Here is a 17,905-nt window from a genome sequence, read left to right as displayed (position 1 = left end):
AAACTCAGCCTCTACTCAATTTCTGACCTACTCTTCTTGTCCAAGCTCCTTGAATGTGTCGTCCTCTCCCAGTAAGTGGTTACCTTTCCACAATTCCCGATTTGATTCCTTTCAGTACGTTTTCTGCTTTGCCCGCAGCACTGAGATCGCCCTGATCAAAGGCACTGCTTCTGTGACTGCGATCATGGGACATTATCCTTCCTTGTCCTCCTCGAACTCACTGCAACATTTGACATGGTGCATCATGCCATCTCCTTTACTGTCTTCCCTCCATGGCCCACCTCCGGGAATCTACTCCAGTGACTGTAGTGCTACCTATCTCAACATAATCAATGCATCTTCAGCAATGGCTTCTCCTCCAGCTGCCACACAGCCACCTCCGGGAAACCTGAGGATCTATCCCTGGCTCCCACCTCTTCCTCATCTGCAACCTTCCCCTCAGTGGTATCATCCATAACATGGAATCAGCTTCTACATGTATTCTGATGACAACCAGTTTTACTTCTCAACTATCTCTCGCAACCCTATGACCCCTGCATTGTGCTGCCAGACTGCCTGTCTGATATTAAGTCATTGATGAATCAGAATTTTCTCCAATTAAACACTGGGAAGAGCGAAGCCAATGTATTCTTCCAACAAAAACTCTGCACCCTTGTCATTGACTTCATTCCACCCTGGCTGCTTGCTCAGATTGAACCAGACTGCACACAACCTTGGCATTCTGTTTAATTCAGAACCAAGTTTCAAATGCTATAGCGTATCCATTACTAATTCAGGAGAAACTTCTTTACCCAAAAAGTGATAAGAATGTGCAACTCGCTATCAGGAAGAGTAGTTGAGGCAAATAGCATAGATGCATTTAAGGGGAAGCCAGATAAGCACTTGATGAAAAAAGGAACAGAAGGATATGCTGATAGGATTAGGTGAAGAGGGGTGGGAGGAGGCTTGTGTGGAGCATAAACGCCGGTATAGACCAATTGGGCTGAATAGCCTGTTTCTGTGCTTTGGACTGTATGTAATTCTATGCATGTTTATTTTCACCTCCACAACATTGCCTGCTACCACTCATATTTTACCTATCCACAATTTTGGCTTCTCTACAATCGACTTTTCCAATGCCCTCCTTGCCAGCCTCCCATCCTCCATAAACTCCAAATCATCTAAAGCTTTGCCGTCCACATCCTGTTCTACACTAGGCCCAACTTACTCAGCACCTCCCATCCTTGCTGAGTTCCTTGTCCCTCAATGGATTGAATTTAGAATTCTCATCATTGTCTACAAATCCCTCTAAAGCCTCAAGTCACCTTACCTCTGCAACCGTCTCCAATCCAATGTCCCTTCCCTGCTCTCTGGCCCTCTGAACCTGGCCTCCTCTCTATTTCCCACACTCTCCGCTCCATCTTCCATGGCAGAGCCTTCAACTATCACAGCACTACTCTTTGGAATTCCCTCTCCAAATACTCACAGCTCTCTGACTCTCTCCCTATATTTAAATCACACATCTTCAACCAGGCTTTTGATGACCTCTTCTAACTCTCCCACAAAGGACAGGTGCTTGCTCCTTTTCTCCTCTGTGAAGTACCTTGGGACATTTTCTACATTAAAAGCATTACATAAATGCAAGTTGTTGTTCAGAGCAGAAAATTGAGCAAACAGACTGAATCATAAAGACTATACACACTTACACCTTCATTTTCTGCATCTGGTCAATGGTTTCTGGGAGAGGAATATTGACTGTTTCAGGCAGAAACAAGACCAGAATTGCTGACAACACTGTGAAACCCCCCATCAGAATAAAAGGCAGAAACTCGTGATGAACACCTGTGAAAATATAGACCATATGTTGTCTGTAAAATGAAGACCAGAACATCAACATAAAGCCATAGGCACTACATGCAACACAGGTCTTGTGGTCAATAAACACCCGTTAATGTATTTTCAATGTTGGTGCATTCCAATAATGTGGGGCTTTTTTTCATTTCCATTTTGAAGTTAGTTTTCTCCTGCCTGTTTTTGACCCTTTGCCAGGCACCATTTCCCAATGAAGAGGTAGGCAACTTGTTCCCTAATCAGCAACTGAAGATTGCACAAAGTTGGTCTAGAATTACTTTGGTTTTTCCTCGCAATTTCTGGGGAAGCAATATGGATAGATTAGGGATTTACTGTATGGGTAATTACAAGATCAAACCCACGAACTGCCATTCTGTGATGCAGTGCATCAGGACACAAACATGCTGCTCCATGGTTTCAGATGGGGTGTGTTTACTCCAGAATGCCCTGCATACTGAAGCAAATGCAATCATTGCCTTGTTCTTTATTTCATTCTTGGAACGAAGTAAGAGTATGGATATAGAATCCACCACTCCCAACTTTAGCACATAGCCAAGCACTTGATTGAGAACAAAATGCCACTACACATTTTAGGGTAGAAATTGGTCTTCATTGTGTACATTTTCCAGGCGGAAAACGGGGGTAAAAGCAACAACTTTGGGGCACATTGCCCAGCCCTCAATCCGCGCCTGCTTTCCGACGCCTTCATATCGGTAAAGGCGGCTTTGTAGGCGTCTCAGGCGACTGCCTAAAACAGGCATTCTCCCCTTACATATGTGAATGAAGGGCCTAAAGCCTATTTTAGGCCTCCTTGCAGAAATTGGTTTGAATGAGCAATACAGAAGCCGGACCTGCTCCACTGGGGATTCATAAGCAGTCTCTGCAGCCTAAGCAGCAACTGCCACCAAAAGATTATTTTTTTAAAATTAAAAACATTCCTGTGGTATTGATGAATCAGCATCTAAACTACAATGAATGACATTTTAAATTTGTTTGCTACTAAAAGATAATCAGATTAGAAAATGTGCAGGAAGTGCCGCCAACTGCTTGAGCTCAGAGTTTCTGGGCTTGAGGGGCGGCTGGCATCTCTACAGTGCATATGGGAAGCTGAGAGGACAAAATTGATTAAAGGACAGAAAGCAGAGAGCAGTGGTAAATGGCTGTTTTTCAAACTGGAGGGAAGTATACAGTGGTATTCCCCAGGGGTCGGTATTAGGACCATTGCTCTTTTTGATATATATTAAATGACCTGGACTTGGGCATACTGAGTATAATTTCAAAGTTTGCAGATGACACGAAACTCAGAAATGTACTAAACAATGTGGAGGATAGTAACAGACTTGAGGAGGACACAGACAGACTGGTGAAATGGGCAGACACATGGCAGAAGAAATTTAATGCAGAGAAGTGTGAAGTGATACATTTTGGTCAGAAGAATGAGGAGAGGTATCATGATGAGGAGAATGAGAAGTTATGGTAAATCTTTATAAATCACTGGTTAGGCCAAAGCTGGAGTATTGTGTTCAATTCCAGGCACCACACTTTAGAAAGGATGTCGAGGCCTCGGAGAGGGTGCAAAAGAGATTTACCAGGTACCAGGGATGAGGGACTTCAGTTATGTGGAGACTGGAGAAGCTGAGGTTGTTCTCCTTAGAGCAGAGAAGGTTAAGAGGAGATTTGATAGAGGAGTTGAAAATCATGAACGGTTTTGACAGAGTAAATAAGGAAAAGCTGTTTCCAGGGCAGAAGGGTCGTTAACCAGAAGACACAGATTTAAGGGGATTGGCAAAAGAATCAGAGGTGACATGAGGAAACATTTTTTTTTACACAGAGTTGTTATGATCTGGAATGCACTGCCTGAAAGGGTGGTTGAAGCAGATTCAATAATAACTTTCAAATGGGAATTGGATAAATACTTGAAGGGAAAAAATTTACAGGGCTATGAGGAAAGAGCAGGGGGAGTGGGACTAATTGGATAACTCTTTCAGAAAGCTGGCACAGGCCTTCTGTGCTGTAACATACTATGATACTACTAAAACCGGGCCTGGGTCACAATAAAGGTAAAAAAGGCTACAAGGATAAGTAGCGGAAAGCAATATGGTTGCTTGCCACTACAATAAGCTTAAGAATTACACTTAAGAACGTAAAACTCATGTTGAGAGAAAGTTGTACTCAGTTAAAGGAAAGTAATCAGAAACTATTAAAAAAAATGAAGAAGAGGCACAGGCAAATATAGACGTATTAGAAATAAAGAAGAAAGAGGCACAGGCAAAGATAGATGTTTTAGAAATAAAAGGAGAAAGAGGCACAGGCAAAGATAGATGTTTTAGAAATAAAAGGAGAAAGAGGCACAGGCAAAGATAGATGTTTTAGAAATAGCTCTGAAGAGGCGAAAGATGAATTGATGAGAGAGAAAGGGGAGAGAAGACAGGAAATATTTCAGTGTGGCAAGAGAATCCAGCCAATGAAGTACCTTTAAAGTGCAGTCACTGTTGTAATGCAGAAAACGCAGCAGCCAATTTTGTGCAAACAGCAATGTGATAATGACCAGATAATATCTTTTAGTGATGTTGGTTGAGGGATAAACATTGGCCAGAACACCAGGAAGAACTCCCTTGCTCATCTTTGAAATAGTGCCTTGGTATCTTTTTTAAGATAGTAATTGACAAAAGAAGTGGTAGAGGAGAAATTGAGGATGCCAATTGGGAAACCCAGATCAGGTGTTCCCAGTTGGAACAAGCGAATAACAATTTGCGGACCACTATAAAGACGCAGGCAGTAATGGCTTAGGAGGACAAAAAGCGAGACGGTCTCCCATGTCAAATGTCAGAAGGAGATACAATGGCTCCAAGAGCAGTTGGAAGTCAAGAGAAGTTGAAAGTCAAGAGAGATATTATATGTACAATGTTACAAGGGGGTGATAACGAGGAAGGCTTAGACGAGGAAAATGGAATGGAAGTCAGAGAGCTCAGAGGCATGCTTCACCAAACGCTAAGCGTGTTACAGGATCGTTCGAAACTCACCCGCTGCTCCAGAAATCAGGCTTGTGGTATTTTAATGGCTGGGCGCATTTAAATCCCACTGGCTGACTTTCAACCCGTCCCGGGTGGGTAATCGGGGGGAAGCGGCAGAAAATTGCACGTCCCGGAGGCCGGATCCATCCCATGGGAGACTCACGATGGGAAGTGGTGGGCGTGTGGGGCCTGGAGGAGCACTCCTGCTCCTCCTGACCTCCTTAGGACGCATCTGGTCCCAATTTTCTTCCCCACGGTCTTTACCTGGCAAGAAAGAAACTGCAGTTTCCCGTTCATGCCATTCAATTAAAAGAGCAGTCAGGTCCCATTGACCCAACATGCAAATGTAAAAAAAGGACTCCGCCAGCTTTGGGCAGGTTAAAAATCGTCCCCTAGGAGATGCACAAATTTATGGTTTCCAAACAATGACATGGCCTTTTTATACATTGCTATTTGGTGAGGTCAAGGTAGCTCTGTTGCATATTGTAGTCAAACTGGCTGGACTAGTAGAGGGTCCCAATGGTCTGCCCTCTATGGCTTCAGACCTCCCAGGCCTCTTCTGTTGTTGCATTTCCTCTAAAATTTCTAGCTAAATAAGACTTGTTGGAATACTCATGCTGCTTTCTGGAAGCAGTTGTGTCATTCCTTGCAATGGGGGAAGATTTCTCCACATGCTATGGGGAGCAAATTCACATTCATTTGTAAAGAATGTGTTTATGACTTTGCTACAGGTTATTATTTTAAAAGGACAAAATTAGTCAATGCCTCATTAATGCTAACATGTAAATTATTACACATTAATGCATAACTAGCATATGCGTTAGTTCTAAAGCATAGAGGAAGTTTCATAGAATCTTACAGAACAGAAGGAGGCCATTTGGCCCGTCATGCCTGTGCTGGCTCTTTGAAAGAGCTGTCTAATTTAGTCCCACATCCCAGCTTTTTCCCCATAACCCTGTAAATTAGTCCCCTTCAAGTACATGTCCAATTGCCTTTTCAAAATTCCTATGGAATCTGCTTCCACCACCCTTTCAGGTAGTGCGTTCCAGATCTTAATAAGCCTCCATGTGAAAACATTTCCCCTCATTTCCCCTTTAGTTCTTTTGCAAATTATTTTAAATCTATGTCCTCTGATTATCAACCCACTTGCCAGAGGAAACAATTTCTCCCTATTTACTCTATCATAATCCCTCGTTATTTTGAATACCTCTATTAGGTCTCCCCTTAACCTTCTCTGCTCTAATGAAGAACAATCCCAGCTTCTCTAATCTCTCCATATAACTGAAGTCCCTCATCCCTAATATCATCCTGGTAAACTCTCCAAGGCCTTGACATCCTTCCTAAAATGTGGAGCCCAGAATTGTACACAATACTCCAGTGATTTGTAAAGGTTTAGCATGACTTCCTTGTTTTTGTATTCAATGCCCCTATTTACAAAGCCAAGTATCCCATACGGTTTCTTTACCACCTTATCAACTTGCCCTGCCACCTTCAAAGATTTGTGAATATGTAACCCCAGGTCCCCATGCTCTTGCACCCCCCTCAAAATAGTACCATTTAGATTATACTGACTCTCCATGTTGTTCCTCCCAAAGTGCATCACTTCACACTTATCCATATTAAATTGCACCTGCTATGTGTCTGCCCATTTCACCAGTTTTGTCTATTTCCTCCTGAGGACTGCTGCTATCCTCCTCACTACTTACTACGTTGCCAAGTTTTGTCTCATCCCCAAACTTTGAAATTGAACTCCCTACACGCAAGTCCAGGTCATTTGAATATAACAAGAAAAGCAATGGCCCTAATACCGATCCCTGGGAGACCCCACTACATACGTCGTGTAGTCAGAAAGATATTCGTGCACTACTACCCACTGCCTCCTATCCTGTGGCCAATTACGTACCCAAGTTACCACCATCCCTTTGGCCCTCCATTCACCAGGACATGACTGCTCAATCACACCCTCACCTCCACCTCTGATACCTTTGTTCCCATTAAAACCATTACTCTAACCCTGGTCAATCGCCCCTGGTATAGTCCTGATCTCCGCTCCCTTAATTCCAAGGGACGCAGACTTGAACATTTATACTGGACAACTGGTTTAGCCATTCGTTGCCAGATCTGGCTGGACCACATAAAGCATTATCGGGTCCTGCTCTCCACAGCCAAACTGCTCACTATTCCAGACCATCCTTGAATGCAAAGATAACCCCCGTCTCTTTTCTCCACTACAAACTGTCTTCTTAAACCCCTTTCCTCTGCCTCCTCCACCCTCACCTCCAACAAGTGTGAGGAGCTGTTGGATTTCTTTGTCACTAAGACTGAGACCATCTGTTCAGCTGCCTCTGCTGCTTCCCTCCTTTCCCCTAGCCCACCAAGCCAAACTTCCTCTAAGGATTCCCCCCTGCCCTAGCCCTGAACTCGCATCTTTCTCTAGTTTCTCTCCTATCTCCCCATATGCCCTCTCCGAGCTTATCTTGTCCATGAGACCCACCTCTTGCTCCCTCGACCCTATTCCCACCAAACTGCTGACCACCCAACTTCCCTTCCTGGCCCCCATGTTAGCTGATATTGCTAACGCTTCCCTCTTAGGTACTGTCCCTCTCCCCTTGAAATCTGCCGTCATCACCCCCTCCTCAAAAACCCTCAAGTCCTCGAACCTGTTGTCACCTCCCAAATCCATGCCCAATTTTCCCGTAACTCCCAGTTTGAATCCCTCCAATCAGGTTTTCACCCCTGGAACAGTCCTTATCAAAGTCACAAATTGCGTCCGATGTAACTGTGACCGTGGTAAACTATCCCTCCTCATTCTTCTCGACCTGTCCGCAGCCTTTGATATGGTCGACCACATCATTCTCCTCCAACGCCTCTCCTCCATCGTCCAGCTGGGTGGGACTGTCCTTGCCTGGTTCCATTCTTATTTATCCAATTGTGGCCAGAGAATCACCTGTAACGGCTTCTCTTCCTGCTCCCGTACCGTTACCTCTGGATTCCCCCCAGGATCTATCCTTGGCTCCCTCCTATTTCTCATCTACATGCTGCCCCTTGGCGACATCATCCAAAAACAGGTCAGGTTCCACATGTCTGCTGACGACACCCAGCTCTCCCTCACCACCACCTCTCTCGACCCCTTCACTATCTCAGATTTGTCACACTGCTTATCCGACATCCAGTACTGGATGAGCAGAAATTTCCTTCAACTAAATATTGGGAAGACCGAAGTCATCATCTTCGGTCCCTGCCACAAACTCCATTCCCTAGCCGCCAACTTCATCCCTCTCCCTGGCCACTGACTGACACTGATCCAGACCGTTCGCAACCTTTGTGTCCTAATTGACCCTGAGATGAGCTTCTGACCACATATCCGCTCAATCACCAAGACTGCCTACTTCCACTTCTGTAACACTGCCCGTCTCCGCCCCTGCCTCAGCTCATCTGCTGCAGAAACCCTCATCCATGCCTTTGATATCTCTAGACTTGATTATTCCAATGCTCTCCTGGCTGGTCTCCCATCTTCCACCCTCCATAAACTTGAGCTCATCCAAAACTCTTCTGCCTGCATCCTAACTTGCACCAAGTCCCGTTCACCCCATCACCCCGTGCTTGCTGACCTACATTGACTCCCAGTCCGGCAATGCCTTGATTTTAAAATACTCATCCTTATTTTCAAATCCCTCCTTGGCCTCACCCCTCTCTACCTCTGTGACCTCCTCCAGCCCTACAACCCTGTGAGATCTCTGCGCTCCTCCAATTCTGGCCTCTGGTGCATCCCCGATTTTACTCGCTCCACCATTGGCAGCCGTGCCTTCAGCTGCCTCGGCCCGAAGCTCTGGAATTCCCTCCCTACACCTCTCCGGCGCTCTACCTCGCTCTCTTCCTTTAAGATCCTCCTTAAAACCTACCTCTTTGATCAAGCTTTGGTCACTTGTCCTAATACCTCCTTATGTGGCTCGGTGTCAAATTTTGCTTGATAAAGCTCCTGTGACACGCCTTGGGACGTTTTACGACGTTAAAGGCGCTATATAAATGCAAGTTGTTGTTGTTATGTGGTATTTTATCAAGTGCCTTTTGAAAGTCCATATATACATCTACTGCGTCACCTTCATCAACCCTCTCTGATACATGGCAGACTGATCAGAAAAGTAAAAACCCAAGGGATCCAAGGGAAAGTGGCAAGTTGGATCCAAAATTGGCTCAGCGGCAGGAAGCATTGGGCAATAGTCGATGGGTCTTTTTGTGACTGGAAGACTGTTGATAGTGGGGTTCTGCAGGGCTCAGTACTAGGTCCCTTGCTTTTTGTGATATATAATCAATGTTTTAGACTTAAGTGTAGGAGGCATGATAAAGAACTTTGCAGATGATAGAAAAATTGGCCATGTGGTTGATAGTGAGGAGGAAAGCTGTAGATTGCAGGACGATATCAATGGACTGGTCAGGTGGGCAGAAAGGTGGCAAATGGGTAATGCATTTGTGAAGGGCAAACAAGGCAAGGGAATACACAATAAATGGGAGGATACTGAGAGGTGTACAGGAACAGAGGGACCTTGAAGCGCATGTCCACAGATCCCTGAAGGTAGCAGGGCAGGTAGATAGGTAGTAAAGGCGGCATGCGAGATACTTGCTGGAGTCTATAATTAAGGATAGGGTGACTGAACACCTCGAGAATTTTCAGTTAATCAGAGAGAGCCAGCATGGATTTGTGAAAGGTAGGTCATGCCTGACAAACCTGACTGAATTTTTTGAAGAGGTGACTAAAGGAGTGGACAGGGGAATGTCAATGGATGTTATTTATATGGACGTCCAGAAGGCATTTGATAAAGTCCCACTTGAGACACTGTTAGCTAAGACAGAAGCCCATGGAATCAAGGGAAAAGTACGGACTTGGTTAGGAAGTTGGCTGAGCGAAAGACGACGGACAGTAGGGATAATGGGTAGGTACTCACATTGGCAGGATCTGAATAGTGGAGTCCCGCAGGGATCTGTCTTGGGGCCTCAATTATTCACAATATTTATTAATGACTTAGATGAAGGCATAGGAAGTCTCATATCTAAGTTTGCCGATGACACAAAGATTGGTGGCATTGTAAGCAGTGTAGATGAAAACATAAAATTACAAAGCGATATTGATAGATTAGGTGAATGGGCAAAACTGTGGCAAATGGAATTCAATGCAGACAAATGTGAGGTCATCCACTTTGGATCAAAAAAGGATAGAACAGGGTACTTTCTAAATGGTAAAAAGTTAAAAACAGTGGATGTCCAAAGGGACTTAGGGGGTTCAGGTACATAGATCATTGAAGTGTCATGAACAGGTGCAGAAAATAATCAATAAGGCAAATGGAATGTTGGTCTTTATATCTAGAGGACTGGAATACAAGGAGGCAGAAGTTATGCTGCAGCTATACAAAACCCTGGTTAGACCACACCTGGAGTACTGTGAGCAGTTCTGGGCACCGCACCTTTGGAAGGACATATTGGCCTTGGAGGGAGTGCAGCGTAGGTTTTCTAGAATGATACCCGGACTTCAAGGGTTAAGTTACCAGGAGAGATTACACAAATTGGGGTTGTATTCTCTAGAGTTTCGAAGGTTAAGGGGTGATCTGATCGAAGTTTATAAGATATTAAGGGGAACGGATAAGGTGGATAGAGAGAAACTATTTCCGCCGGTTGGGGATTCTAGGAATAGGGGGCACAGTCTAAAAATTAGAGCCAGACCTTTCAGGTTAGAAAACATTTCTACACACAAAGGGTGGTAAAAGTTTGGAACTCTCTTCCGCAAATGGCAATTGATACTAGCTCAATTGCTAAATTTTAATCTGAGATAGATAGTTTTTTGGCAATCAAAGGTATTAAGGGATATGGGCCAAAGGCAGGTATATGGAGTTAGATCACAGATCAGCCATGATCTTATCAAATGGCGGAGCAGGCACGAGGGGCTGAATGGCCTACTCCTGTTCCTATTAGCCGAAGCATGGAGTATAAGAGCTAGGAGGTTATGCTTGAAGTGTAAAAAAACACAAGTTAGGCCACAGCTTGAGTACTGCGTACAGTTCTGGTCACCACATTACAGGAAAGATGTGATTGCACTCGAGAGGATACAGAGGAGATTTACGAGGAAGTTGCCAGGACTGGAGAATTTTAGCTATGAGGAAAGATTGGATAGGCTGGGGTTGTTTTCTTTGGAACAGAGAAGTCTGAGGGGAGATTTAATTGAGGTGTATAAAATTATGAGGGGCTTAGATAGAGTGGATAGGAAGGACCTATTTCCCTTAGCAGAGGGGTCAATAAGCAGGGGGCATAGATTTAAAGTAATTGGTGGAAGGATTAGAGGGGAGCTGAGGAAAAAAATTTTCACCCACTGGGTGGTAGCGATCTGGAACTCACTGCCTGAAAGGGTGGTAGGGGCAGAAACCCTCATTGCGTTGAAAAGGTGCTTGGATATGCACTTGAAGTGCTGTAACATACAAGGCTACGGACCAAGAGCTGGAAAGCGAGATTAGGCTGGACAGCACTTTTTCGGCCGGCACAGACACGATGGGCCGAATGGCCTCCTTCTGTGCCATAAATTTCTATAATTCTATGATACTTCATCAAATAGCTCAATCAGGAGTATCCTACTGTTTAAGTAGAGTGTAGAGTTCCTTCTACTCTGTCCAACAATGTACCTTAGTCCTAAATTTAGAAAAGACATCCCTGTACTGCATTACCATGACATTTCCATGGAGAGAGGTAGCGTAGACAGTCAATGATACATCACTACAATATACCTCACCACGCCCCCCACAGCCACACATTCCTTTCCAACCATTCTACTGTTCTTATGCCACGTTCTGAGATCAAGGGTCACGGTATTTGAGTGAAAAGTGAAGAGATTGCTACATTGCTTGCATAGGATATTATTCTCACACTGGAATGCTTGCAGACACCAGGGTGAAATTGAATTCTGAATTAATTAGTAGCCTTTCTATGTCCTTGCAAAGGAAAAGATCATCCATAATCAGTACAACAAAGTAACAGGGGTGGAGGAATGGCAACGAATAAGCCCTTCAGTAGACCCGAGGAGAAAGCTCTACACCTCCTGGACAGGCACACCGGGGAGGCAGTGGGAGATGGAGAAGTTGGAAGAGATCTGTCAGGTTCAGGTTTGTAATGAGATCGCTGACCTGCAGTACGGTGAGTGGTTTCAGTCTTCAGACATTCTGATTAATTGATAGGACTTTTATCATTGCTTAGTCACTTCTTCTGAATCACACCACAAATGAAGATATAATATATAAAAAAATAATTTCACCCAGGTTTCTGCAGACATTCATTATGATAATGCTTTCATTCAAAAGCCACCACTCTTGGTCTCAAAGTGGGATAAGGAACAGTGAATGGTGGGAGAGAGATATGTGGCTCTGAGGAGGGAGGGGCTGGTCAGGTATACTGTGCATATTTATTGCCTCATTCAACTCTTCATTTACACCATGTGCACATGAATGGTGTGGATTTAGTGATGGTCTCCGGGTATCAGGATAGTGCCAGAATTGTCTTTATATTCCAACTACATACAGAAGTTTAACTGTTATCTTACCAAGATAAAAAACATACGGCGAGATGATGCTGCCCAGCCTGCAGGCCATCGAGCTCACTCCGACACCCATGTTTCTTACCGCAGTTGGGTAGAGTTCAGCAGTGTAGACGTAAACCATGGAGAAGGCACATGTGGTCCCAAATTTTCCAACCATTACCAGCACTGTGGTAAGTACTGAAAGATCTAGAAAAAGCACAAGTAAACTTGATGGAAGGTGCACCGGTTTGCAAGCGCCTGTCACACACTGGACACATGGGCTGATTTTCTGAATACATGCTTCTGGCACGGACCGTCGCCAACTAGAAATACATATTGGGAATTGACATGGGCGCATCCCATAATCTTTGGTCCATTAAAATGTAAAAACATGCTTCCACAAATTCCCAATAGGTGTTCCTGATGGACGAGATTCTGCACTGAAAACTCGCATTCAGAAAACAGGCTCCTTAATGTTGATGTTATAAGTACTTGGCTGGTGTAAGTGAGGCACATTGAATAACGGCACCTCACCCATGCTGGCCAAGTTACTTTCCCTTCCAACAATAATAACGTCAACAACTTGAATTTATACAGCACCTTTAAAAGAGAAAAAATAAAGTCCCAAGCTGCTTCACAGAGGCATATCCAAAAAATAAACACCAAGCTGAAGAGGAGGAGAATAGGAAGGATAACCAAAAAAATTGGTCAAAGAGGTGCGTTTTAAGGAGGATCTTAGCATAGGGGTTAAGAGAGGGAATTCCAGAGTCCGAGGCCTAGGCAGCTGAATGCATAGCCGGCACTGGTAGGGCAAAGAGGTGGGGATTGCTTAAGAGGATGTGGCAAGATGAATGGAGAGTTTGGGGGAGTTCTAGAGCTGCAGAAGGTTACAATTAGGGAAGGGTGAGACATGGAAGGATTTAATCATAAGGATGAGAGTTTTAAATTTGAGGTATTGGGGACTGGGAGCCAATGTAGGTCAGCGAGGACAAGGGTGATGGGCAAGTCAGCATTGGTGTGGGATAGAATATGGGCAGCAAAGTTTTGGTGAGGTAGAGGACTGGAGGCTGGCCAGGATAACAGTGGAGTAATCGCGTCTGGAAGTGACAAAGGCATGGATGAGAGTTTCAGTGACAAAAGGACTGAGATAGAAGCAAAGATGGGCGAAGTTACAGAGGGGAAGTAACCAATCTTTGTGATGGAGAGGATATTTGGTCAGAAATTTAGCTCGAAGTCGAATAAGAAACTAAGGGTGTGAACAGTCTGGTTCAGCCCGAGACAGTGACTGAGGAGGACTATAGAGATGGTGGCAAATGCATGAGGTTTGTGACAGGGGCCGAAGATGATGGCTTTGATCTTCTGATCTTCCCAATGTTTAACTGGAGGAAATTGGGGCTCATCCAAGACTGGCTGTTGGATAAACAGTCTAACGATACAGAGGCAGTGGATGGGTGCAGAGAGGCAATGGAGAGGTAGAGCTGGGTGCTATTAGCATACATGTGGAAGCTGACCCTATATCAGTGGATAATGACGACAAGGGGCAGCAGGCAGATGATTGGGGAGGGGGGGGATGCAGGGATAAGTCCTTGGGGATTCCGAAGGTGATGGTGTGGTGGTGGGAGGAGAAGCCATTGGTAGAGTTGCTCTGGCTACAATCGGATATGTAAGATTGGAACCAACAGATAATAAAAAACAGAAAATGCTGGAAATACTCAGCAGGTCAGGCAGCATCTGTGGAGAAAGAAAGAGAGATAACGATTCAGATCGATGACCTTTCGTCAGAACTGTTGGATAATAACTGGGTAAATGTAAGTAACCAGGAAGGAAAGTATAAATTAGGGTAACAGCAGAATTTGATGGAGTTTTGTTAGTGCTTTGGGTTCTCATTAAGCATACTGTAGCTGTGTGAAAGTTGAACATAATAATATAGCTTTAAGCTATAATATTTTGAAATAGCTAATGAATATTTTGGAATATCTGAATGGATGTTCTGTGTAAGAAATTAGCCTGTAAAAATGAGTAATAGTGTGGCAATAGCCTTGCAAAATGCTGAGGTCTGTGAACATCCCCAACAAAATGCTGAAGTCTGTGGAAATGTCCTTGCAAAATGTTATGGTCTGTAAGTGGGATGGCTGCTGCCATTCAATAGCTTTGAGAATGGGAAAGAATACACTGTGTCAAAGGTAGTTGATGTTTACCAGTGCTGATTGCAAGGACATCAACAGCCATCTGTTCAGACAACGGTAATAAGACTCATGCGAAAGCTAAGAAATAAAAGGGAGTTACGGCAGAGTTGGCACATAGCAGTCATAAGAAAGGGTATAAAGGGGAAAATTCTACAGCTAAATGGGAGCTACGGCAAATCCTCCACAAAAGATGACGACCCTGACTGGCATAGCTCCCGGAACAGAGATAGTCCTGGTGTTCTGTTGATAAGGTTGTCCCATAGCAGAAATGCTGTGGTCATGTTGCTACTTTACTGGCACTTGAAGTCTGTCCCAAATAAAGATGAAATTAATTTAAAAAAAATATATACACATGTGCAGTAGTGTCTAATTTGACGGTACAAATAATTTTGGTTAACATCTCATGGGGTTGGATGACAGAGGAGAGGTGTAGGAGGAAGATGGTGTGGTTGAATCTGTCAAAGGAGGATGAGGAAGAATAATACACCACAGTCACATTCACAATGAACATTGGTCGTGACTTTGGTAGAGGCAGTTTTAGTGCTGTGGCAGGGTGGAAACCTAATTGGTGGGATTTAAACACAGAGTTGCAGGAGAGATGGGCATGGATCAGGGGGGCCACAACATAGTCAATGGTTTTGGGAGGAAAGAGAGGTTGAGAACTGGGTGGTAGTTTGATTTTGCTTATTTTTGAGGAAGGGACTAATGATGGTGGTTTTGAAGGGAGGAGGAACCATTTACAGTGTCAGCTATCAGGCAGCAAAGTTGGGTGGTCAGAACTTTAGTGGCCATGTGTCAATTTATGACAGGCAAGGGTGCCAACCAGTAAAATTCCACCTGATGCATTACACAGCTCATGGTAGTGTCTGTACTTATGCATTAGCACTCTGGGCCTCAGTGGAAACCAGATCACATTGTGCATGCAACTTAAATCTCTCAAGTAAACGGAGGTCGCATTTACTTACTGGTGTGAGTCAACAAGCATGGGGGGGGGGGGGGGGGCGGCTAGGGGGATTGTGGATGCACCAGTAAGTATATACAGAATACATTAAAAGCACGATATAATGCATGTCATATTCTAAGAGCGTGTTGGTTCCAGTTGTGGTGTTTGATTGCAACAAAATTAAAGTAAGTTTCAGCTGTTCCATATTATGATTCTTGGGTAAAATATAGGGTACGAAAAAGATGGATTTTCTATTAATTTTTTGTATAACTAGGGATGAGAGGGTGATTAGGCAATTCAGCTATTCTGCCAATGCTGATGTTATCTAATGTATGAGGAGTATTAGAGTGGCCTGGGGTTAGTCACCCACCAATTTCCCCTCCCTCACTGTTCTCTCAGCATCTCATTCTTACAAAACAGCTAAGATCAGTGAAGTTGTAATAGGTGGGAAAGGGGGAAGGTCTTCATAGTTTGTGGCATAGTGCGCCAGAATGCTAAAACCTCTACAGTATTACACCACCTGTATATTTCAATTTTTATCATGAAATGCTGCTTTAAAATGTTTGTTAACAAAAGACACGTTCTGACGATACCACCTTCCGCACCAGTGCTTCCGATATGTCTTCCTTTTTCCTCAACCGAGGATTCCCCTCCACTGTAGTTGACAGGGCCCTCGACTGTGTCCGTCCTATTTCCCGCACTTCTGCCCTCACCCCTTCCCTTTGCTCCCAGAACCATGATAAGGTGCCCCTTGTCCTCACCTTCCGCTCCACCAGCCTCCACATTCAATGTATCATCCTCCGCCATTTCCGCCGCCTCCAGTGTGATCCCACCACCAAACACATCTTCCCCTCCCCTTTCAGCATTCCGAAGGGACTGTTCCCTCCGCAAAACCCTGGTCCACTTTTCCATCACCCCCAACACCCGCTCTCCACCCCACGGCACCTTCCCGCGCAAGCGCAGGAGATGCAACACCTGCCCATTCACCTCCTCGTTTCCCACCACCCAGGGCCCCAAACACTCCTTCCAGACGAAACAGCGGGGGTTTACTTGTACTTCTTTCAATTTACTATACTGTATTCACTGCTAGCAATGCGGTCTCCTCTATATTGGGGAGACCAAACTGGGTGATCGTTTTGCTGAACACCTCTGCTCTGTCCGCAAGCGTGACCCTGACCTGCCGGTCACTTGCCATTTAAATTTCCCTTCCCACTCCTACTCTGACCTCTCTGTCCTGGAGCCTCTTACACTGTTCCAATGAAGCTCAACGTAAGCTCGACGAACAGCACCTCATCTTTCATTTAGGCACTTTACAACCTTCTAGACTCAACAATGATTTCAATAACTTCATCATCCCTTTTGTCATTTAATCACTCGTGCCCTCTACCCTATCACAGACCTTCCCTTTTGTTCTTTCCTCCCTTCCCCTCCCTCCCCCGCTTTCCCTGGCTCTGTAGTTGCTCAAAAACTTTAACTCTTTTAACATCTTCCAGTTCTGATGAAAGATCTTCGGCCTGAAACATTAACTCTGTTTCTTTGTTCTCCACAGGTGCTACCTGACTTGCTGAGCTTCTCCAGCATTTTCTGTTTATATTTTATGATAATTCTAGATGCATTGTAAAAATTTACTTGAAGGTACGAGCTGGATGAAGAAAAGGACAACTCCACCAAGAAAAAGTACTCCTGAAAGGCTGAACCTGCGGGAAAGCTTCTGGAGAAAAAGCCAAGCTGCTGTGTAGGCCGGAATTTCAACGGCACCAGAGAAGAAACAGTTCAAGTAGTCATCACCGTGGAGATTGGGTGTGTTCAAAGACAGGCCAAAGTATCCAATTGCTAGAATCATCCTGCAACAAAATGATAAAATCTTCTTGTAAGATGATTTTTTAAACTTTCCTTCCCTCCACCCCCCTTTTTCCATTTTGGTTTTACTAGGATTTTCTTTTTTTTTTATTCGTTCATATGATGTGGGTGTCGCTGGCAAGGCCAGCATTTATTGCCCATCCCTAATTGCCCTTGAGAAGGTGGTGGTGAGCCGCCTTCTTGAACCGCTGCAGTCCGTGCGGTGAAGGTTCTCCCACAGTGCTGTTAGGAAGGGAGTTCCAGGATTTTGACCCAGCGACAATGATGGAACGGCGATATATTTCCAAGTCGGGATGGTGTGTGACTTGGAGGGGAACGTGCAGGTGGTGTTGTTCCCATGCGCCTGCTGCCCTTGTCCTTCTAGGTGGTAGAGGTCGCGGGTTTGGGAGGTGCTGTCGAAGAAGCCTTGGCGAGTTGCTGCAGTGCATCCTGTGGATGGTGCACACTGCAGCCACAGTGCGCCGGTGGTGAAGGGAGTGAATGTTTAGGGTGGTGGATGGGGTGCCAATCAAGCGGGCTG

General features: G+C 44.7%; 1 protein-coding gene across 8 annotated transcripts in view; it reads right to left on the bottom strand.

Moving 5' to 3' along the window:
- The window catches only part of LOC137332374 (organic cation/carnitine transporter 2-like), a 139,740-nt gene that overhangs the window by 61,273 nt on the left and 60,562 nt on the right, over nt 1–17,905 (bottom strand). For 3 of the 8 annotated variants that reach the window (XM_067996151.1, XM_067996152.1, XM_067996154.1), the window contains exons 8-9: nt 17,155–17,369; nt 12,500–12,603 (exon numbers count right to left, since the gene is read on the bottom strand). In XM_067996151.1, the coding sequence (XP_067852252.1) occupies nt 12,500–12,603; nt 17,155–17,369 (319 nt within the window). Of the gene's footprint in view, nt 1–1,685; nt 1,822–12,420; nt 12,604–17,154; nt 17,370–17,905 lie in introns of all 8 variants that reach the window. The other 5 variants (XM_067996149.1, XM_067996150.1, XM_067996148.1 and 2 more) reach the window with 2 other exon arrangements.

This window comes from Heptranchias perlo, chromosome 14 (genome assembly GCF_035084215.1).
Source record: "Heptranchias perlo isolate sHepPer1 chromosome 14, sHepPer1.hap1, whole genome shotgun sequence".
NCBI classification, from domain to species: domain Eukaryota; kingdom Metazoa; phylum Chordata; class Chondrichthyes; order Hexanchiformes; family Hexanchidae; genus Heptranchias; species Heptranchias perlo.
The sequence above is the reverse complement of the archived record's forward strand: the minus strand, read 5'-3'. Positions and strand labels throughout refer to the sequence as shown.